At 41.0% G+C, this 24,651-nt stretch overlaps 2 protein-coding genes and 1 long non-coding RNA gene across 3 annotated transcripts in view; all 3 read right to left on the reverse strand.

The window, feature by feature from the left end:
• The window catches only part of LOC146478892 (uncharacterized), a 314,457-nt gene that overhangs the window by 78,349 nt on the left and 211,457 nt on the right, over window positions 1-24,651 (reverse strand). The gene's annotated exons all lie outside the window — the stretch shown is intronic.
• LOC146478898 (von Willebrand factor A domain-containing protein 7-like) overlaps window positions 1,046-24,651 on the reverse strand; it is a 43,585-nt gene continuing 19,979 nt past the window's right edge. The window contains exon 4 of the mRNA XM_085111628.1: window positions 1,046-1,254. The gene's annotated coding sequence lies outside the window, so the exon portion shown is untranslated. The remainder of the gene's footprint in view (window positions 1,255-24,651) is intronic.
• Window positions 1,247-5,923, reverse strand: LOC146478899 (von Willebrand factor A domain-containing protein 7-like). Its single transcript, XM_085111629.1, has 3 exons — window positions 5,491-5,923; window positions 3,215-4,000; window positions 1,247-2,044 (listed from the first exon to the last, which is right to left on the reverse strand). Exons 1-3 carry the CDS (start codon window positions 5,903-5,905, stop codon window positions 1,476-1,478), a joined length of 1,770 nt encoding a protein of 589 aa, XP_084967755.1. The 5' UTR covers window positions 5,906-5,923; the 3' UTR covers window positions 1,247-1,475.

The raw sequence follows: 24,651 nt of genomic DNA on the forward strand, positions 1-24,651 counted from the left end.
ATATTTTGGGCGGGAAATAACAATCTAAAACCTATCTAGAAAATGAGACCGATCTCAGTGTGAAAGCATTTCGCCACAGTCTTAGTACATGGAAGTTATGCGCTCTTAATAGTAGGCCCCTGACTAATCTCAACTTTCTCTGTTGTTGGCCCCTAACTTACCCGGGGGTCCCCCATGAGAAACTATATCTCAAAAGTAATCCGTGATATTACGACGATGGTCAACAATGGTCAAATTAATGGTGAAATACACCAATTTAGGCCAAAGAAAAGGTCGTTGTGCTGTGACGTTAGTTTATCCACCACGCAAGTGTCTTGTTTTCTTTTCCTTTTTTTTTAGTCACGCGAGTGCATGTATCTCTAGTCGCGCGCATTTTTCCTGCCACGCGCTTACTTTTTCCAAATACACATTTTTACCCGGTCACGGGAGTCCTTTACCCTGGTCCCCTATACGTCTCCCTTCCTGCAAAGGGCATACGTTTTCTCCGATCCCGCTTTTTTTTTTCTGCCCTGCGTGCGCTTTCTTATCATAACAATAATCGGTATTTCAACAACAGAGCGCAATATCCCTCCAAGCGCGAACACCAGGGAGCGTAGGCAACGACCGGACGGCGACGGTAACAAAACAATAGCTTTGATGAGAAAAATGATCGCTCTGCATGTGCGTTGTACATTTAGCTTCATATCATTATCGATGATCCTCTGCCAAAACAGCTACGTGAAATGATCAATTTTAAGTTTTCTAAAGAACGTGAGTAAACGACGGTGAATTTTTTAATTTCTTTCTTAACTTGAGCGCCACTCCTACCAATTTAGTTTCAAGGAAGTCCGCCCTCTTTGTAAAGGTTGAGCGAGCTATAGTAATCGGGAAATAGCTAAAACAACATGAATTTTTATTGAATTTTCCTGAAACACTTTCTGAAAGCAGGGTTCCAGTCGTGCTACCGTTGTCGCCGCTTAAAGTTCTCTAGTATTTCACGGAATGCATTTTTCTGATCAATCGCATCATTTTCTCGTCCTACCGGCGGAATGGAAAAAAAAAATAACCACGATACTTTTTTAATGATTTATTTGAAATCTGAAATCAGAAACCAAAAATCACAACAACAGAAAGCGCAGCCCCTTAGTATTAACCTTACTATATTTCTTAAACAATTAATTTACGATCTGATATCCAAGTAAGATCAAACAATGCGACACAGATTTTCCAGTATAAATATATACCGCTGATGGTTGATGCATTACGCAAAAAACCCTGGTTACAATGTTGTCCTACTCATCAAACTAAAAAGTACAAATCAGGTCCCAATCTACACTCTTTTTTTTCTACGAACGTCTTATTTTCAATGTTCACCAAAAGCAAAGCAAATACGATTGTAAAACAGAAATCAAACTGTTGAAATCTAAATCAACAGTTCAAAGGCGTTACGAGCCCTTCACGTACGCTTGTAGCGCGAGTTGAGACTATCAAGCGCGTTAGACAACCATTAGCATCACGACATGGCCAACGGTCTTCTTCGATTTTCGGCCCGTGATGGTCGCCAACACTTCATCTCCTTTCCCTCGTACAGCCGAGCGTGCTGCTTTGAAGGTGACGGAGAAGAAACTTTGACGATCTTGGCGAACAATGATGTACGAGCGGCGAAGACGGTGGACCAGTTTGAGGCGATCTTTGACCTTGATGTCAAAAACTTCTGTTGGCCCTGTGTTATGAACCACAAAAACTACGAAACCTCTGCCTCCAGCTGGTACTGTGAACTCGTTTCTGGCGTAAAGGACCCTGATCAGAGCGTGACTTGGGTGCACTATATTACGCGAGGTTCGTTCAAAGTTGTAGCCTGTCTTTGTCTTCCCTCTCAACTTCAGCTTAAAAGGCACAGAGGGAGGAGTGAAAGAGGATGTGAAATGGGCGCTGCTTGTTCCACGGGGAGTGACAGCTGCTGTTCCAAGACGCCTTCCATTTTTGCTCATGAAATCAAGGTTGAGTGTGTTCTTGTTTATCTTGTTCGATCCGGCTATAGTTACGATAACGAAAGCTTTCTGGCCTATGTAAGGAAAACAACATTAAAAAAATCAGTAAAGATGTCTACGCAGTAGGTTTATGAATTTCGAATTAATGTTGGAGAGGAAACCAAAACAAACGTTGGGAGCCACACCCGGGGGGGGGGGGGGGGTTACTTAACCCATGTTTGGGTATAGGGGTGCCGCTGGGGGTTTGAAACCCTGACCCTGTTTAGGACGAAAATAACCTTGAATACCTACCCTGTGTAGGACAATGTCCTCTACTTTAAGGCCCTATTTAGGACAAAGGACAAAGCTTTTGTGTTACACAAGTGTTTATTGGCAATAGTAATAACATTTAAAGGCCCACTGTCACTTACCGGACGTGATGTTTACGCATTGAAACGCGAATACCAATCACAACAGATAAAATAATACACTTCCTAGAAGTGATGGAGAAAAATCCCAAAATTTCGCATTAACAGCAGTGAACCTTAAGTGGAAATTCAATTGACGTGAAGCAGTGTTTACTAAATTAGACAAATACGGACTAACGTCTCTGATTTCGGATTGCTAAATACTCGACGACAGTCTTGCAACCATACCCTGTCTAGGACGGGTCCAAAGCAGACCCGTTTGAAATTATATACCCTGTTCAGGGCAGAGAGGCCAAAAACCATACCCTATCCAGCGGCACGTCCCCAAATAGCCCATATAGGGGAGTACCCCCCCCCCCCCCCGCCCCCCGGAGAGCCACAGCGCAATGAACCAATCAGAAGTCGAAGGAAATACGTGTAACTGGCGCCAATGGCGGGAAAACGGGTGCGAGGAAGTCATACTTGATTTTTGTTTTGGTTCTCATTTGTTGAAAACGTTACGCGAGTTTTGATTTGCTAAACCAGTAACAGAATCGAAGTGAAAGCAAAACCAAAGCAAACGTACGGTTATTTTCAGCAGAACTGAAACCACTGTAAAAACACAAGAATACAAATAACGTTAATTAATTTTCTTCTTTCCCAGGCTCAGTCACACGCCACAAAACGCAGAAATAATTGCCACCAATAAAACTCTTTGCGCGTTACATAAAAGTTGTCTGTATCTACAACAAGTGAACTGCACTGCTTAATCTGCTTGCGTCTTGTGAGTTGCAAGGGTCATTGAAGTTTCAATAAGTTGCCGGGAGAGCGTACTTGCTCATACTGTAGTGCACTTACCAAGAAGAGGGTGTGATATAGGTATTGGTTTCTTGCTTTTTCCACGGGTTGGAATCATCACAAAGAAGTGCTCAAAATTGACATTTGTTTTGCTTGAGCCTCTAACCTGGTACGAGTGTTTGCCAGCACTCGACACCGTCAACCTCCAAGTTCCCGGCCGCGGGTTGTTGAGCTCGTAAATCGCTCCTCTGGACAGAGAAATCTTGCCTGATCTAATTATAGAACCTCTGGGATCCTTCAGAGTGATGCGTGGGCCCATTCGTTCGGTGGTCACTGAAACAATAATATTTTCTGTGGAATCATCAATAGGGATGCTATAGGAAGATCCGCTCACACTTCGCTTCTTCTTACCACTTGAGTATACAACTCCTCCGGTTGCTAGGCAAGTTGATCCTGCAAGAGAGCGAGCGGTAAGACTAGTAGCTCTCCTCAATTCAGCGCTGTTGCGAAATTGAAACATTTGACCACATGTTTCTCTGGCCAGCCTCTCAAATGGCTTGTACGAGGAGCGGCCACATAGACCAGTCGTGAAAAAGTTTATATTGATGCCATACGCCATCGCAATGGATAAGACTTCTTGCATGTTATGGCGTGTATGATCTTTTGCTGTGGCGTCCGTAAAAACATAAAGAGGTGAGCCGTACATTGGCGCTGCAGCCAGGGCGTCTTGTATTCCCTTGAATGTAAGATCTGGGCAGTCTCCACCGCCATGGGCACGAAGCCCCTTAAGAGCATTCACAAACTGTGCCCCTTCTGTAAAACTTTTGTAAGTGACTGGTCCGGTTCCTTCAAAGATAAAATGACAGAGCCTGTCATACAATTGTTGGTTGGGAGTAGATGGAATTATTGTTGGAAAATAGGCTCCGGTTACCAATTAAAGAATTTGTCCACAGGTCAAGTCAGTTTAATTAGTAGAAGGAGCCAGTGTAAAAATTATTTTTAAGATTTAAAGACATGACAAAAGTTTAAATTTTTAGCTTTTCTGCCTATTTTGCGCCATGCATTTGTGCCAGTATAACAGTTTTATTCAACCACTTATAACTCAAACTTTTAAATGGATCAGAATCGAAATACCTTTACTCTCGATATTTGCGTAAACGTTAAAGACTTTGGCTGACTTTCCTAAGTAAGGTTGCAAAACTAACACATTGTCTTATAAAATTTTTCTTCAGCAGGGTGATTCCGGTTTTCCAGGAAAAGACCGAGCTACAATCCTTTTTTTCTTTTTTTTTACATTTTACACTAAAAGAATGTAATTCGACACCTTCCTCATTATCTCAAACTGTCACGGAGATTTCATGATTCCCTCTTATTACAGCGGTTGCCAATAACACGCGACCTATCGCCTTCAAAAGACTCTGATAAAGTTACGTTTTGGTGAACGTCAATCATAGAAAGCCGTCGAAATTATTTTGAATTCTGAGAACATTTCAAGTCACCCAAGCCAAGAAATTGACAGTTTGAAGGGTTTTTTTTTTTGACAGTTTGAAAGTTGATTTCAAAGCCAGGTTATCTAAAAGAATGGGCATTGTTTAAACGAAGCTGTATTTTTTTGTGAAACATTATATTTTGAAATCGCTACACCTGATAAGTAAGTCAACAATGAGTGCAAGTGGGCAAATTATCACGTGTAGTGACAATAGGCCATTTTCATGATGGCGCCATTTGACTACAACTACCAGAATTCATTTTATTTTCCTTTTCAAACTCAAATTTTGTAATCCCAGTGGAGAGCAAATAACAATAGCTCTAACTAGCAGGAGAAAACAAAAAACTGAAGGATTCTGGTAGTTGTAGTCAAATGACGCCATAGTGAAAATGTCCTATTAAAAGTTTTAATTCAAAAACACCTTTTCGCTTGATCTGGTTAAATAAACTTTACCTTCTCTTAGCGGGGTAAAATTCTTAGTTTTTTGCCGGGTTACCTTGGAATCTTGACAGAATTCGAAATAATTTCAACGGCTTTTCTTTGATTGACGTCTACCAAAACGCAACTTTATCCGTCTCTTTTGAATGCCGTAGGTCGCGTGTTATTGGTATTAAATGCTGTAAAACGTTTTCTCAGGTTATTCAGGGCAGAATCCCCCCCCCCCCCCACCCCTTCTCTCCACACCCCACCCTTGATAGGGTTAACACAACATTGAACAATTATGGCTTTTAAGACTTAATGTTGTACCTCAATCGACGAAAGACTTATGATAGTGGAAAGGCGTTGATCCTCAAACATAATTGATCACCGTGTGTTTAATTTTGCATTTTGCAACCAGTAAGCTAACCTGGATCGTTGAAAGGTGATAAAATGTAGTCCACGACGCCTGATCTTGGGTGATTAACTATAGATGTTGCGATGTCTTTAGCGGCTTGAATATCATCATGCATGCTCCCTGTATCATCAATAACAAACATCAGGGTGACTTCTCCATTGACATTCATGAAAGCATCAAAAGCAGAAGCACCAAGCTGTCTCTTGACCATATCCATAAACGTCTTCACAGCACTGCTGGTATTGGCTTTCCTCTTCCTTCTGCTCTTCTTGGCTAGCTGTTTTGCCGAATATAGACCACGACCAAGAGACTGGAGCGCAAACAGATAGTTGCGCTCTCGCGTCGCCAATTTGATGTTTGCTTTTATTTTCGCTAGAAGCCGCGTGCTGTGACGATATCGTGACCCGGCGGCCTGAGCTTCGTACATGGTCCTTTCAATTGTATTCAGGGCCAGAAGGAGCTTGCCGGATGGCGTCGTTCTTTTCTTTGTAGAGGGTATCGGCGCAGGTTTGAAAGACACAACACTGTGACGAAGGACTGAAAAAAAACCACGTAAGTAAAAAAAAAATAAACAAGGTTATAAACGCCCCTGCATGTCTGCACATTTATCATCAATTTCTTCGGTATGAATTAATCACTTAAAGTGCTACTGTGATCAAATTTTTACCTCTTGAATTTTAAGGTTTATCACATAGAATTCTAGAAAAGATTAAAAAACGCAGTTTATCGTTTCTAAATAGCTGCATTGGTTCCGGAGATATTTAACTTTGAAAAATGTGTAAAATATGTAAATGAGAGGACTGATGACGTCATACTATCAACTTAATGTAACATCAAATATATAAATAAAGCTATCTCAGTCAATTTACAGCAGAGACCATTGAAACCTAGTAGGCTAATAGTTCTAAAGGCAATACACCTAAAGCTAAAAGAAATTTGGTTCCCATGGCAACTCACTCTTTTCCAGTCCCCTCCAACCTTATTTCAATATTTTAGTGATTTTCAGCTTGAAAAACATTTAAGAAGGCCACGAACTCGACCTAACATATTTATACGTTTGCTGGATCACGCAGATGAAGCACCATTGGCAAATATCAAAATAGAACGCCAACGGTGGCCAGCAAAGCCTTAAGTATCAGGGAGGACTGGAACCCAGTATGTTGCCATGGTAACAAAACTGATAAGCTCATATTGTGGAACTCACCTAGAACAATGTCACTGCAAAGAATCAAGCATTTCTGATACAAATTGGATGAGATATCTTTTTTCATAATATTTGATTAAAATTAGGTTGATATCATGACTTCATCACTTGGCTAATTTGCATATTTTAAAAACTTGAATATCTCTGGAACAAAAGGAGATATTTGAAAATAGTAAAGAGCATTCTTCTTCTCGTACAGACTACTTGTTTATGTTTTAAAATGGCTTAGATTTGAAGGACGCAAATTTTGTCATAGTAGCACTGTACTTTAAGCTTTCGCGTAATTACATTTGTAAACAGTCCAGGCACTAAGATGTATTTTGAAAGGGGCTCGTACATTGACTGGGTATTGGATAATGCTTCCGCTTAGTAAGGACGGTGCCTCTTAATACAGTTACACAGTTTATGACTATGTGGAGAAAAAATTTTTAGCAAGGGCTACAAAAATCCAAAGAGAAAATTATGGGTAAACACGTATTTTTAATTCAGAGGAAATTTATCAAAATACATGAATTCTAAAAACCTAAAGCGATGTAGCAATGTGCATGTATGGCATATTTATCCAAACTAAAGCGTCATTATGTTTGCTTTTCCTGCCGCTCAAGGTTACCGAATACCTTCGAGAGTGGTTTTTTTTTTTTTTTTTTGCCAGAAAAAATTTTGAGGCAAAACTAAACATTTCTTGTCTCGCTTCATTTTCAAAAACAAAATATTACAAATCTTGAGGCGTGCTCAAATTATCAACAAGAAAGTTTTTTCAAATGAAATTCTATCACCCACCAGAGTGCTATAAGCCAATTAAAATTTGTCAACGTCAGGGTTTCCCGTGATGTTTTTCGCGGTAAAACATCCGGAGTCGTTCATTTCATGTCGCCTCTCTTTCTTTTGTTTACGTTTGCAACTTGTGATTTATTCACAACAAGTTTTCGCTTGTGCTCGTTTTGCGTAACGTGCATGGCGAAATATAAGAAAGAAAAGAGTCCATGGTTGAAAGCAAAGAAGAAAACTGGTCCTAAGAAAAAGAGGAAGAAAGTTTCAATGAAGGATGGCGAAAAACTCTTGCCGAAACCGCATAAGCGCGTAGCGCATAAGCCCAGGTACAATAATCGATATATCGAGTTCGTTGAGGCCCTTTCCCTCCCCACATATTGCGCTCAACGCTGGCCTCCAGGTTGCGGGTGAAAATATCTCCATCAAACCTGCAAAGCTGAAAAACTCGGATATTGAACTGCAAGCTTGCGACGGCAATTTATTCGCATGGATAATGGTATATATAAATAGTCCTTCAACGTACCCCAGTGACCGCATTTCTGCCTGCAGCTGTTCTTTCGGATCGATGGGGCTCACCGTCGAGGCCACTGTAGTTTTCCTTTTCTTCGAAGAATTTTTTCTGCCCGGCATTTCGCGAGGAAATCCGAGAAATTCTGACTGGTAATAGAACTGCAGTCATGCACTCAACTTTTCCGGCGCGACACCAGTAATCTCAAGGGACTCAACAGTAGGTTTCCTGTAATTCTATTGGCTTTCGACGTCGGCAGCATCCACAGTGTTGAAATATGGCGCAGCAAGGGCGTGAAATGTTTGTAAACCTTTAGAAGCGAAAAAAACCTACTTCGTTTTTACGCGAGTGTGCTTCTTTAAAGTAATTTATACGATACAAGGATTTGACGGATTGCCTTGAAAATTGGCCCGAAGATTCCCAAGACACCGAGCAAAACATCTGTGTGAGGGATTTTCGTTTTGTAAAATTGATCTCTCGTCGTAAAACGTATCGGTGATACGGTGATATTGATCGTCAAATTGACAGTAAAATTGCGAAGCAACCAATAGGAATATCGAAAAAGCCTCACACAGTTTTGAAGATTAATGCCTTGTGATTGATATGATGCAGTAGTTTTGATTCTGCGGTCGAATTCCATACCCGATAAATTCGCTCAAAGAGACATCGGTCGTTTTGGGCTTTTGGGACGCACTCTCCTTGCGGCTAGAAAAAATCAAAGCGAAATAATTTTTACCGGATAGTACATTTCATTAGCTTTGTACTGATATATAGTTTATGGTTGTTGCATTTAAGACAGCGCGCAAATATTTTTTTTTCGCGAAGGACACCCGCGAGGGTATCCGGATGAACCTTAAGATACTTTTATACTGGCAGGCAGCGTCTCAGTTCTCGCAACCATTCTTGACCCCAGAGCCTTTAAGCTTGACTACGTCAGACGCCAATTCAAGGGCTTTGGGAAACTCTACGCAAACGTACAGTCATGCCCAAAAGGAAAGAGCTCTGGTGTCGAGAATTTTCCCGTACCATTGTAGGATGAGCAGAACGTATGCGCAGTTACCAAAAGGGATCTGCTCTGGGATTAGTCCGATAAGGTGACTGAGTTCCCTACTCTAGTAAACTTACTCTGGGACCTCAAGTCGCCGTAACTTTGGGCGACGTAGGGCGATTTGGGGCGACTTAAGCAAAACGCACTGTAGGGCGAGTTTTAAGCGACTTAAGACGATTTTGCATGCGTCTTAAGGTGATTTTAGGCGAAGATGATTTTTACACAAGGCGCAGTGATTACGCTGGACTGTTGTCCATGTATAGTTAGGCTGAGTCTCAATCTGGCTTTAGACCTAATCATTCAACCTCTACAGCCTTGATAAGTGCAGTAAACCTTTGGCTTGCCAACATGGATGCTGGTACTCTTAATGGTAGTGTATTTATCGACTTAAAGAAAGCCTCCGACACTGTTGACCATTACATCTTACTACGTAAGCTGCGTTGTTATGGTGTCAATGGCAATGCTCTTCAGCTGCTTAAATCGTATTTGACTGGCAGAACACAGAGATGTTATGTAAATGGAGTCTTATCCACAGAACAATATGTATCATGTGGCCTTCCCCAGGGCTCTATACTTGGACCACTGTTGTTCATAATTTATATAAACGATTTTCCCAAATGTCTGCAGCATACAACGCCTCTAATGTTTGCCGATGATACATATATAACTACAGCTCATGAAGATATATCCACAATTGAATCTTCTTGAAATAGTGACTTAATTGCAGCACATAATTGGCTTTAAACAAACAAAGTGAATTGCAATACTTCTAAAAGTTATATGACAATTGGCTCTCGGCATAATTTGGCAAATGCCAAGTTCAAGAATCTAGAGCTGGATAATAGACCTATTGAACATAAACCCTCTGCTAAGTTACTAGGGGTTTATATTGATGAAATGCTAATCTGGGATAATCAGATCAAACATATTTCATCCAAGGTCTTTAATGGCCTGCGAATGCTGTATTTAGCTAGAAAACTAACCGATAATCAAGAGACTTTTAGAACTTTTTACTATTCACTTGTCCAGCCCTACTTTGCTTATTGTGACATTGTATGGGGTGACTGCTCAAAACACGTGCTGACAAATTGCAAAAGTTACAAAATAGAGCAGCACGGATTATCACTCGGAATGATTACTCTATCAGATCATCAGATGTACTAAATTCTTTAAAGTGGACAACCTTAGAAGAAAGAAGAAAAAGGCACTTATTAGTTACGATGTTTAAAGTATTCAATAATAATTGTCCGACGTACCTTCGGGAGCGGTTTCATAGAACCTCTGAAATTCATGACTATAATTTGAGGGGTTCTAACTTTCATCTCCAACTTTCCACTACCTAAAACTAATTTTCTTAAGCGTTCATTTTCTTATCGGGGTGCAATGGCTTGGAACCAACTGTCAAATAAAACACGTGAGATGACGGATCTTACTAGCTTTAAACACGCGATATCTTAGGATATAACTTTTTATCATTTTTTTTTTCATATTTCTTTAATGACTTATTTCCTGCTGTTATATTGTATTTAAATTATTACTATTTCTACTACTATAATAGTAGCCTTGATTACCATATAAACTAGATAGTTACGTTTATGACAGTCCATAGGAACAGACACAATTGTCATTTCTTGTGCTAATTATTGTTAGTTGATCTCAAGTCTTAATTTTTATAATTTGTAGTTATCACATGGCATGTCTGAAAACCAGCTTGCTGGGCCATTTACCGTGTTTAAATATAAAAATTAAAAATTAAAAGGCCTGTTAATAAACCTCATTGGGCATATACAATTTGTCTTGTTTAGGTCCCACAAGGAACCGTTAACCTTAAGGGCAAGCAGGATGTTCTTAACTGTCAATGATCTGTGGTAATCCACCAATCAGGAAACCAATCCTCAAAAGGCATATAGCTGTTAAGATCACTAAGAAACCCAAGCCGCATCATAACAAAGATTTCAAGGCCTTTATATAGACACCCCAGTTTAAGGCCTTCAATATGACCTTAACTAAAAAGCATAGACCTGAACAAAACTAATGTCTCCAAGAAAAGAACTAAAATATTGCCTGGACTGTTATAATGCAAGCATTATGTATCAGGAAACTATGCTGTTGCGACCACCACCAGAGTCACTGAGAGAGATCAATAACACAATGGATACTTAAAAGCCGAGCGGGTGCCGGAGGAAGGGGGGACTCCCATATAAAAGTGACGGAGGTGATCTTTGGAAATTTTGAAAAGAACCCTTAAAAGGAACCAGAATTCTGTTTTGTGGGCATGATCATGATCTGAACAATTTTTTACCCCTAAGAGGTACCAAATCAGTTGACTGTCATTTTCTGCCTGTCATATTTTTCGGCTCCGCCCATAGAGACCCCCAGTATCTCCAGATGCGGAGAACGTATGCCCCTGTAACAAAAGTAGGCACCATCCATAAGGTCCCAGAGTAGGCCTAAGTTTACCTAACGCTGAGGCAAATTAACACACCATACTGAACTGACTCTCAATAGTCAAAACGTTGCTCCCTGCATTTCCCACATCAGTTTATGACCTTTTGAAAGGAACATTTGTGTAATACAATAAAGTTTGATCTGTCCGCTTCTCTGGTTTATAAACGAACTTAGCCATGATGGGGCGAGGGACTCTTTCCTCCCCGAGCGGAGCAACGCGATATGTGCGTTAATCCTTTATCACTGGTTATAACGATATTTGCTACATTCGCTGCATTTATTATTTGCTGGCAATTTAGTCCGAATTTCTGTGGAGTGTTAACGGAAACGAACCGTTGGTTGCCCCTGTACTGTAGCCTGAGCAGTTGACTCAGTATCCTGAAGCTATATTTGTGCAGTTTCCATAGTCAGTTGCGTCGAATTTATATTTGGTCCCCAACATTTTTGCTGCAGTTTTGGGTGGGGGGTTCTGGCTAAAGCCTGTACTGCCGCCTTACAGTTGCTGATTTATTAGTCACTCGCTTTGTTTCTGTCAGTTTGTCTTGTTGGTGCAATTTGTGAGTTTCTTTAAGCCTTTTAGTGGTAGGTGGTTGTGCATTGAAGTTTGGCTCAATAATTACCCTTCAGTATCTAAGTGTGTTTTTGCATTAGGTGGTGTTTGCGGCTCAGTCTACTAAAATTTGTGAGGATTTTGTGTAGTAAATTGCAATTCACCTTGAAGGGGCCAATAACCATTGCTCCAACGCGTTACTTAACTTCTTCTTTAATGTTAAATATCCGTAGATTAAAGAAAACAGGCGATGCGGTAAACGTTGCGATAATCGATGCGAATGCAATAATCGATACAGTTGCTAGAAAATTGAACAAAGAAAATACAAGTTACTACAGCAAAAGGACGAACAAACAAAAATAGACAAGAACATAGAAATAACAAAATAAGCAGAAACGAAGAGCTAAAGTGGTACTTACAAACGTTATATGGCTTTTAAAACGGACAAGCGAAGCGATGTAGAAAACGCAAAAAACCTACAACTGTATTCTCCAAAGCACAAAACGAGAATGAATAAAAAGCAAAGACGCGAATTTATACTAATGAACCGCAGAACAATAGACGAAGTTTTGCAGAAAAAACTAACAGAATAATAATGAAAACGCCATACAAGCGTGACGCAAAAGAAATGTTCCAAAAATAACCAAAAGAATTCGTTAAAGAAGAATGCCGCCGCAACATCTGGCTCCCCTAAGAGTTTGACCGGGAGAAAACTCTTACTGACAAATTCTCTAAAAGACTGTTCTCAGTTCTTTGAAATCAACATGGCTCCTCTAGCGGGGATTCAAACACCCGGTCTAAACGTTTCTCTCAAGTATGAGGATAAGCTTGTCAACTGGGCGATCAAGGAACGTTGCTCTTGTGGTAACCTTGACAGACCGTACATATCCTTCTTCGTCAGGGTACGTGTGCACAATGCGGGCCAAAGGCCAATGGTTCCGTGCTACACGGTCATCAACGATCAGGACCAGGTCTCCCTTTTCAAGTTTCTCCTGAGACGAATCCATTTTTATCTTTGCTGAAGGCATTGAACGTATTCTCTTCTTCATCTTGACCAAAATACGTTTGCAAGGTACTGGACCCTCTTCCATCTTTTGCGCAGATAAACATCTTCTTTCTGGATATTACCAGGAGGGGGTAGTACGACTTTAGACTTCGTCGTCAGGATGTGATTCGGTGTTAGTGGGTCTAGATCTCCTGGGTCACCGGAAGGAGTGGTGAGAGGTCTGCTGTTTAAGATACACTCTACTTCTGCTACCAGAGTTCGAAACCATTCGTTGTCAAGGTTACGACCATGTTCTCGCATTAAGGCGGTAAGGCTTGAGCGGACTGAACGTATTTGTCGTTCCCAGGCGCCACCCATATGCGACGCAGACGGTGGGTTTTGCTTCCATTGCACCCAATCAACTTTGAATTCCGTACATGAACTTCTCTGGATTGCGTTGTTTTCCATCGCTGATAACGCTCTTTGCAATTCTTTCTCTGCTCCGGTAATATTTGTTCCTTGATCGGATCTGATTTCACGCACAGGCCCTCTTCTTGCTATAAAACGTCGCAAGGCATTTAGAAAGGAATCTGTTTCCAGGGAGTTCGCCGTCTCTATATGCACAGCTCGACTAGATAAACAGGTAAATAACGCACAATAACGCTTCAATTCCTTTCGTCCCTCGTTGATGTAGTAGTCGACGCCACAGTAAGTGAATGGAGGTGCTGGGGCAATCCTTTCTGTGGGAAGATCGGCCATCCTTTGCTCACCAACTACACCACGAAGCCGCCGACATGTCACGCATTTAGAAATGAAGTGCCTCACAACGGAAATGGCGTTTATGATCCAATATTGACTTCTAAGCGTGCCTAAAGTGATGCCGCGACCAGAATACCAGATTCTTCTTGGGGAGGATGATGGGATACTTAAAATTATCGGGAAAGACTTGCGATCTGCTGAATCTGCCTCCAACGTGCAACAGGCCGTTCTGGTCAAGAAAAGGATCAAGGCATATAACGTACTGGTTTTGTTGATTTCCGCTTTCTTGACTCTCACGAGATCGCGATTCTTCTGACGTTCTTCTCCTTGAATCTTGCGCAGGGCTTCATATTCTTTAGGGAACGCACACCCTTGTACCAATTTGAGTACGATTTCTTCGGCGCGTTGTAATCTCTCAACTTTCATGGGTTGGCTGCTCAATTTTTCTGCTCTGTGTGTTTCCAACGGCGTTTGCACATGAGCTAAAAACTGCTTGAAGCGAAGTATCCGGGCCACGCATCGTTTCATGCGGTTCAAATTTGAGAAACACGCAAACCTGGTCAAGATTTCCTCCTTTTCATCAGAAACGGTGGCATGTGTCACAACTTTTTTCACTTCAGGATCATCGGCAGAGACCGCGTCTAAGTCGTAAGGAAACTTAGGCCATTCACTCTCGGGATGCCACAAAAAATCTGGACCTCTGACCCATCGATGTCGTTTAGTTATCTGATTGCCCTCCAAAACGTGTGAAGCGTCATCAGCCGGATTATGTTCGGAGTCCACATGCCTCCATTGGATAGGATTTGTCTCATCTCGAATTCTTTGCACTCGATTTGCCACAAACTCGTGAAAACGCTTCGTTTCGTTTCGAATGTATTTCAACACGGTTGTACTGTCGGTCCAGTAGATCTCTCCATCATCAGGATCGCTAAATTCTCTGGAAACCATTCCTCCTTCTCGAACAGAGGTAGTTGCTGCTGTAAGTTCCAAACGCGGAATAAAAGGCCATGACGATGGGGAAGATGAAAAGGGGTGCCAAACGAGACTTCCCCATCAGAAACGCATAATGGATGTTACCCTTGTCATCTACACTTCGTACTGATACGTCACCTGACCATAACCAGTGGCACTAGCGTCCGAGAAATGGTGGGTTTGTCTTGACACGACAGAACCAAAACCGTCCGGGATGACACAACGGTCCATTGGGAAGTCTTCTAATGCTGATAGTTGGCTTCTCCACTTTTCCCAACGTGCACGGAACTCGAGGTCAATCTCTTCATCCCAGTCTATGTTCACGCGACAAAGGTCATGCAATATCTTCTTTCCGTTCAATAAAAAGGCGCTGCTATTCCGAGTGGGTCATACACTGTAACAGATGGTGGATAAGATACCACGGCGAGTGGGCGAGTGAGTGGCTTGTCTTTAAGGATTATCCGGAACCCGAGCGTATCCGATTCAATAGCCCACTGTACACCAAGGGCCCTTTCAAGTGGAAGGAAACGCAACTTAGGTCCAAAGTTCTTAAATCGTGTGCGCGAATGTCATGTGGCACGCTCACCAATACATTTCTTCTGTTGCTGACAATCTTGGATAGGTTAAATCTCCCAAGAGAACATACCGAACGAACATCTCGTAATCTTTCAATAGCTGTTTCTTCTGAATCCTCCGATCGGAGTCAGTCATCCACGTAAAAGTTATTCCTCAAAACGTCAGCTGTTTCCGAACCAACATGTTTCTCAGCATCATCTCTCAAACACTTGGGGAAGATACTGCCCCAAACTCGAACCTGGTGAAACATAGCATCAATGTCTCCCATGAATGGCTGGTGGCGAAATCTCGTCAACACGCCGACAAGGCGTCTCGTCAGGTCCGGTCGTTGCATCAGTTGGTCGTTCAGTGATGTCCCTCCATAATGTGCGCTACAGTCAAAAACGACTCTGATCTTGTCTGGCTTTTTGGGGTGGTAAACACCGTGATGGGGTATGTACCACACTTGCCGGCTGCCCTGGCGGGAACGCGATCTAGTGGCACTTTTCTGGCAAATCCTTCTCGCATGATATCATTCATAAAATTGACATAATCGTCGTAAAATTTCTTATTTCTTGCCAGTTTTCTCTTCAGCAAGCATTCTCTTTGGAACACTTGCTCCGTGTTGTCAGGAAGGTGTACGTCTTTAGAGCGGAAGGGTAGAGGTATTTCGTAATGGCCATCATCAGTACGCCTAATGCCTTTATTCACAATCTCAAGAAATTTCGTATCTTCTTGCGAGTACTGGTGGGCTCTCTCGTCAGATCTTTCAGGAAAGTCCAATACAAACATCCTGATTAATGCTTGCGGCGTGACAATTTCTTTGACCTTATCATCTACGGCGAAGTGATGGTCAAAGAGTTTCTCTGATCCCACCTCTACAACGGCTATTCCATTGCAGTTAACTGTTTGATGGTCTTTCTTGCTCAAATTCAAAGGTCCTACTATCGCCCATCAAGAAAAGGTGTTTATCGCATAGGGGCCACCATTTTCTCCAGCAACAATATCTATCGGTTCAAGGGCCTTGGGACAATTCGATCCAATGAAAAGACTAACTTTCGCGCCATGAAACTGAGAAGGCATACAGTCTGCTATTCTTCTAAGTTGTTTTCTTTTATGGGCGAGGTCAGCAGGCACATCCACTTCTTTTGCAGAAATTTCTTCCTTAGTAAAGGTCTTCGCCAAATCAATGCAGTTTTTACCATTGAGGTCCGTAACGATCAAAGCGTTCAATGCCTTAGCATCGTGTAACTGAGTGCCGTTCACTGTCTTCACCATTAGCTTCGCTCTTAGCATCTAAGCAAGCAGCTATGTCTTCAAGCAAGAAAGTACCAGTGCTACAGCTGTCGAGCATGGCATACGTAAGGACTTTTTTCCTGCCTGCTTTTAATCTGACAGGAACAACAGGCAAGGCAGTTGTTGCGTTCCCTGTGCCGACAGCACTGCAAAGAGCCTCCTCTGTTTCAACATGGGTAGCAGTGAGGACATCCGTATATTGCTCTGATGACGGATTCTGTTTCTTGGTTGCTACTTGATTGAGACGGAAGTTATCATCATGAAGCCCGGTAGGGTGACGTATAAAGCACGTTTTAAAGGTTTTCCTCTGAGCTCATCCGTTGGACCTATGGCCAGCTTCGTATTATGCAAAGAACAAGTCTTTGTCCTTGAGAAACTCTCTCCTCTCTCCTCCCACTCCCCCGCACCAGTTTTCTAAAAAAACAGTTTCAGCTACAGTGGTGTGTTAATTGCTGTGGAAAATCTTACCTATCAATCTGCGGCAAGCACAATCTCTATCTAGTTTTAAATCCTGCTGTAGGGGATTTCCTCTTTGATAATGATTAAGTTAATTATTTCACGCGATATTCATGGAAAGGAGGAAGTTTGTTATTGTTTCTATTTTTGCTGTTACTAAATTTAATTTAGTAGTAGATTAATATTTTATAAATATAATTAATGCAATTTTAGTATTTACTTTAAGTCCTGATGTTTTACCCGTGTATAAATCAAGTTAAATAAATAAATAAGGAAACAACTACATCAACTACACCAACTGCACCAACTATAGCAACTACACCAACTACACCAAATACACCAACTACATCAACCACAACAACTACATCAACTATACCAACTACAGTGGAACCCCGCCTTACGACCACCTCGTTAGTAGGACCACTTTTTTATGCTAAAAATAAATTGAAATTCCAGTCATTTTCTTAGTATTACAACCTGTTAGTCCGACAACCTCGTTATTGCGACCGCATTTTCGCGGCCAAAAGTGGTCGTATTAACGGGGTTCTACTGTACACTAACTACATCAACAGACTATACCAGCTATACCAATTACACAAACTGCACCAACTACACCGACTAAACCAACTACACCAACTATACCAATTACACAAACTGCACCAACTACACCAACTACATAAACTACACAAACTGCACCAACTACACCAGCCAAACCAACTACACCAACTGAACCAACTAAACCAACTACACCAACTACATCAACTACACCAACTACACCAACTACATCAACGACACCAACTACACTAACTACATAAACTACACCTACTACACCAATTACACTAACTACACCAACTGCACCAACAACACCAAATAAACCAACTACACCAACTGCACCAACTACACCAAATAAACGAACGACACCAACTACACTAACTACACCAACTACAGCAACTACACGAATTACACCAACTACACCAACTACATCAACTACACCAACTAAATCAACTATACCAACAACACCAACTACACCAACTACACAAACTACACCAACTGCACCAAGTCCACAAAACTAAACCAACTAAACCAATTACACCAACTACACCAACTACAGAAACTGCACCAGATCCACCAACTACATCAAGTACACCAACAAAACCAACTACACAACCTACACCAATTACACTAACTGCAGCTAACCCAATTACACTAACTACACCAACTGCATCAACTACACCAACTACACCAACTACACTAACTGCACCAACTACATCAACTACACCAACTGCTTTAACTACACCAGCTACACCAACTACACCAACTACACAACCTACACCAATTACACTAACTGCAGCTAACCCAATTACACTAACTACACCAACTGCATCAACTACACCAACTACACCAACTACACTAACTGCACCAACTACATCAACTACACCAACTGCTTTAACTACACCAGCTACACCAACTACACCAACTACACAACCTACACCAATTACACCAGCTACACCAATTACACTAACTACACCAACAACACCAATTACACCAACTACATCAACTACATCAACTACACTAGCTACACCAACTACACCAACTACACCATCTTTTTCAACTACACCAGCTGCATCAACTACTCTAACTACACCAACTACACTAACTGCATCAACTACACCAACTACACAACCTACACCAATTACACCAGGTACACCAATTACACTAACTGCACCAACTACACCAATTACACCAACTACATCAACTACACCAACTACACCATCTTCATCAACTACACGAACTGCATCAACTACACCAACTACACCAATTACACAACCTACAACAATGACACCAGGTACACCAATTACACTAACTACACCAACTACACCAATTACACCAACTACATCAACTACATCAACTACACCAACTACATCAACTACACCATCTTCATCAACTACACCATCTTCATCAACTACACTAACTACACCAACTACACTAACTGCATCAACTACACCAACTACACCATCTTCATCAACTACACCAAGTACACTAACTACACAAACTACACCAACTACACTAACTGCATCAACTACACCATCATCATCAACTACACCAACTGCATCAACTACACCAACTGCGTCAACTACACCAACTGCGTCAACTACAGCAATTAGACTAACTACACCAACTGCATCAACTACACTAACTACGCCAACTACACCAACCTTACCAACTACACCAAGCAAACCAACTACACCAACTACACTAACTACATCAACTACACCAATTACACCAATTACACCAACTACACCAACTACACCAGCTACATTAATTACACGAACTACATTAACTACACCAACTACACCAACTACACCATCTACATCATTTACACCAACTGCGTCAACTACATCAACTACACCAACTACATCAACTACACAAAGTACAGTTACTACAGTCACTACAAGAACAACATAAACTACATCAGCTACTCCAAGTACACCAATTGCCACAACTGCAAGCACTACAGCATCTACGCCAAGTACGGCAACGATACATACTAACTACACCACTTGCGCCAACTACACCACTTGCGCTAACTACACTACTTGCACTATACTTTAACCACATCAGCTGCACCAACTGCGGAAGCTTCATTATCTACTGTAACTACACCAAGAAGTGGAATGAAGAAGTGGCAGATTTGTGAAAGTAGTAATGAAAATTTACCACCATGAAGAAAGAATAGCCTAAGGCTTAAGGCACACTACATGAAATAGGTTTTGCCTTTGAAAGAAAACCATTTACTTCACATCTTTGTTGCCAGTCAGTAAGAGTTATGATTTGAACTTGTAAATGAAATTGTTTTCAGCGCTAAACAGTCTAAATTTTTTGATAAATTATCACGATCGACGGTATGAAAACCTTTGGCAAGATCGAGAAAACCAATAGAGGTGAATGAGCCATTGTGACATAACGAGCCAGAGGTTCTTAGCAACGAAAATAAAACTTCGGCACCCCTTGGAGATACCAGGCAATTTGCCTGGTTTCTCCACGGGACGTCAAATAACTCGGAGCATTCCAATGTAATAGAATCCATTCTGGCATTTCTTCTGTCTCGCTTGCGGCGTTAATTTTAACGCGAAAGTGTTATAATCCTTGCGCCTAAAAGTTCTTTTTTGCAAGCTTTTAATTAAATTTCTTTCGAGATATGACGTGTCTGCAAACGGATCCCGCATGACATGTTTTACTACAGTCTGTTTCGGGGCACGCAACAGTTCAGTAGTGGAATCTTTTCGCAGAAATTCAGATTAATACGTAATGAAAAACGGAATCGTGACTTTAATCGCCCGCCACACAGGAATAGAAGGAGGCAAATATGTCGTTAACACTGGGAACCCTGACTAACTTGGAGATCCTTGGAGATACGGAAAATGTTTCAGCAAAGGAATGTAAATCGATCCGATTAGTTGGCTTATTCGTATGCACACTGCAAATTGTCGGCCTTAGCTTTCTTTTTTTTTTTTACTGATATAGCGCGGGCTTAAGATCTGCTCGATTTATAAATTCTGCTGCTCTTTGACAGATTTCATATTTAGCAAGGTTTATACAAGCAGTTCCATTGCGATCAAGTTTTATCAATCGGGTCGATTTCGTCCACTTATTCACTTTCTTGATGTGATAAATCGTTATGTGTAAATCAACTCATGCTAAATCGGTCAAACAAAATTCGGCCCAATAAATCGGCACGCGTGCGTTAACCTTGGGCTCACACAACTACTAGAAAAGGCTACCAAACAAAATAAGCTAAAATATACTAGTAAAAATAGAGCTGTAACAAGGATAAGACATATTGGATTAAGAAACGTTCTCTGGTTAAAAAGATTAAAAACATGAGCTTTGACTAGACGTTATACCCTCTAAGTTTTCTAATATCCCTTTCCTTAGCAGAAGTTTGGTTTTTTGTGGTAATCGTAAAAAATGTTGAGCCTCTTTCACGTCTTGTTTATCGTATTAATGTACGTGGTGGACCCAGACATTGAATTCGCGCCTGTTTGTATTCGAATTTTTATGCTTAAATAAGTCACAACAGACCCTTTGAGCCATACGCATGCCGTTTCACAATCTTTGCATTTTTCTGAATTCTTGAGGTGTTCTTTGACATTTGTGAAGTGATGTCCACAAATGAACGCCAATGAGATGCATTAAATGTCTGACATCACAAGATGTCCCCTACCGTAAATTCTTACTAAAACGCAAATAATTCTGTCAAACATTTAACAATTATTCCAAGAGCGCGCGCTGGATATGAGATGATAGATAGCCAACGAGGCGCGTAGCACCGAGTTGGCTATTATTTAAAAATCATCTCATATCCAACAAGCGCAAATGAAATAATTGTTTTATTTAAAAAAATCAAGAAATATTGCTAGATCTTACTGATTTCACTGTGCAAGAATAACAAGCAGACAATTTAATGGTCGCCATTTCTCGTATATACCATGGCCGCTAAGCCAATCAAATCACTCCAATTGCATCTATACAATGATTCAGTTTTTAATACGATATAATATGAAAACTGACATGAAGGTCTGTCTAATGTGAAGTACCCAAATTCGGGGTGAGGTGCATCTCTGGACATTTGTGGTACTCAGGGACAAGAAAAAGAAATACGTAAGAAGTCTAAGAAAAGTACGTCGTTTATTTAATAGCTACAGAAGGGGGAGGGGGTGGGGACGTAAAATAAGACCACCAGTTAACGCGTTTAGAGACCAGATAATCCCACACCCATCGCTTGTGGGTTGGGATTTATTGTTTATGCATCAGTCAATTCCAGCTGTGCCCATCCCCCCCCCCCCCCGGGCAATAGCGGGGCATTTTCCCTCACAGTCCATCCCGGTGGGTCGGGCATTAGCCTTCCACCCAATTACCCCGGGGCATTTGACCATCTCACCTTTTTTCACCCTACAGCATTGTCGCTTCCTTAATGACAAATTCATTGACAAATACACTAAGTTTCTTTATGAACATGTCTAGATAAGACATAAAATGGGACGCTAGAGCTGTAGAATGACCTATTTTTGCACTAACTACGGGAAACAAGACCCAGCTAGGACTTGATTTGGCCTGAATTAGCTTAGATTTTACTGAAAGTAAGACGAGAAACAAACAAAATAAAACATTTTTTTACATGTTTTAGCTACCACCCCGGGCATTTGAACAACTATTTTGTCCCGGCAGTGGTGCATTTGCCAGTTAATTTTCAAAAAATCTTAATTTTTGAGAGTCGGTCGGGGAGAGGGGGGGGGGGGGGGGGAGCCTAAAAATATTATATTGCTGCTGTTATATATCCCAGAGCGCTCAAGCATACAGTCATGCTAGGACATCAACGTGGATGGACCAGAAAGATATATAACATCCGCCTAGGTTTATAAATTTTGCCTAAAAAAATTACATTGTTTGTGTTATATATCCCAGAGTGCTCAAGCATACAGTCATGCTAGGACATCAACCTGGATGAACCAGAAATATATATAACATCCGCCTAGGTTTATAATGTTCGCCTAAAAAATTTACATTGTCTGTGTTATATATCCCAGAGTGCTCAAGCATACAGTCATGCTAGGACATCAACCTGGATGGACCAGAAAGATATATAACAACCGCCTAGGTTTATAATGTTCGCCTAAAAAATTTGCATTGTCTGTGTTATATATCCCAGAGTGCTCAAGTATACAGTCATGCTAGGACATCAACCTGGATGAACCAGAAAGATATATAACAACCGCCTAGGTTTATAATGTTCGCCTAAAAAATTTACATTGTCTGTGTTATATATCCCAGAGTGCTCAAGCATACAGTCATGCTAGGACATCAACCTGGATGGACCAGAAAGATATATAATATCCGCCTAGGTTTATAATGTTCGCCTAAAAAATTTACATTGTCTGTGTTATATATCCCAGAGTGCTCAAGCATACAGTCATGCTAGGACATCAACCTGGATGGACCAGAAAGATATATAATATCCGCCTAGGTTTATAATGTTCGCCTAAAAAATTTGCATTGTCTGTGTTATATATCCCAGAATGCTCAAGCATACAGTCATGCTAGGACATCAACCTGGATGGACCAGAAAGATATATAATATCCGCCTAGGTTTATAATGTTCGCCTAAAAAATTTACATTGTCTGTGTTATATATCCCAGAGTGCTCAAGCATACAGTCATGCTAGGACATCAACCTGGATGGACCAGAAAGATATATAACAACCGCCTAGGTTTATAATGTTTGCCTAAAAAATTTACATTGTCTGTGTTATATATCCCAGAGTGCTCAAGCATACAGTCATGCTAGGACATCAACCTGGATGGACCAGAAAGATACATAACAACCGCCTAGGTTTATAATGTTCGCCTAAAAAAATTGTATTGTCTGTGTTATATATCCCAGAATGCTCAAGCATACAGTCATGCTAGGACATCAACCTGGATGGACCAGAAAGATATATAACAACCGCCTAGGTTTATAATGTTCGCCTAAAAAATTTACATTGTCTGTGTTATATATCCCAGAGTGCTCAAGCATATAGTCATGCTAGGACATCAACCTGGATGGACCAGAAAGATATATAATATCCGCCTAGGTTTATAATGTTCGCCTAAAAAATTTACATTGTCTGTGTTATATATCCCAGAGTGCTCAAGCATACAGTCATGCTAGGACATCAACCTGGATGGACCAGAAAGATATATAACAACCGCCTAGGTTTATAATGTTTGCCTAAAAAATTTACATTGTCTGTGTTATATATCCCAGAGTGCTCAAGCATACAGTCATGCTAGGACATCAACCTGGATGAACCAGAAATATATATAACATCCGCCTAGGTTTATAATGTTCGCCTAAAAAATTTACATTGTCTGTGTTATATATCCCAGAGTGCTCAAGCATACAGTCATGCTAGGACATCAACCTGGATGGACCAGAAAGATATATAACAACCGCCTAGGTTTATAATGTTCGCCTAAAAAATTTGCATTGTCTGTGTTATATATCCCAGAGTGCTCAAGTATACAGTCATGCTAGGACATCAACCTGGATGAACCAGAAAGATATATAACAACCGCCTAGGTTTATAATGTTCGCCTAAAAAATTTACATTGTCTGTGTTATATATCCCAGAGTGCTCAAGCATACAGTCATGCTAGGACATCAACCTGGATGGACCAGAAAGATATATAATATCCGCCTAGGTTTATAATGTTCGCCTAAGAAATTTGCATTGTCTGTGTTATATATCTCAGAGTGCTCAAGCATACAGTCATGCTAGGACATCAACCTGGATGGACCAGAAAGATATATAATATCCGCCTAGGTTTATAATGTTCGCCTAAAAAATTTACATTGTCTGTGTTATATATCCCAGAGTGCTCAAGCATACAGTCATGCTAGGACATCAACCTGGATGGACCAGAAAGATATATAATATCCGCCTAGGTTTATAATGTTCGCCTAAAAAATTTGCATTGTCTGTGTTATATATCCCAGAATGCTCAAGCATACAGTCATGCTAGGACATCAACCTGGATGGACCAGAAAGATATATAATATCCGCCTAGGTTTATAATG

This window comes from Pavona decussata, unplaced genomic scaffold (assembly GCF_977016875.1).
Source record: "Pavona decussata unplaced genomic scaffold, jaPavDecu1.1 SCAFFOLD_62, whole genome shotgun sequence".
NCBI classification, from domain to species: domain Eukaryota; kingdom Metazoa; phylum Cnidaria; class Anthozoa; order Scleractinia; family Agariciidae; genus Pavona; species Pavona decussata.

Bases quoted from the DNA above. Each gene is read 5' to 3' on its own strand.
- LOC146478899 (XM_085111629.1), bottom strand. From the start codon at position 5,905: ATGTACGAAGCTCAGGCCGCCGGGTCACGATATCGTCACAGCACGCGG. The intron at 4,001-5,490 runs GTTAGCTTACTG...TTATCTTTGAAG, and splicing joins ATCACCTTTCAACGATCCAG to GAACCGGACCAGTCACTTAC. The intron at 2,045-3,214 runs GTAAGTGCACTA...TTCCTTACATAG, and splicing joins TATATCACACCCTCTTCTTG to GCCAGAAAGCTTTCGTTATC.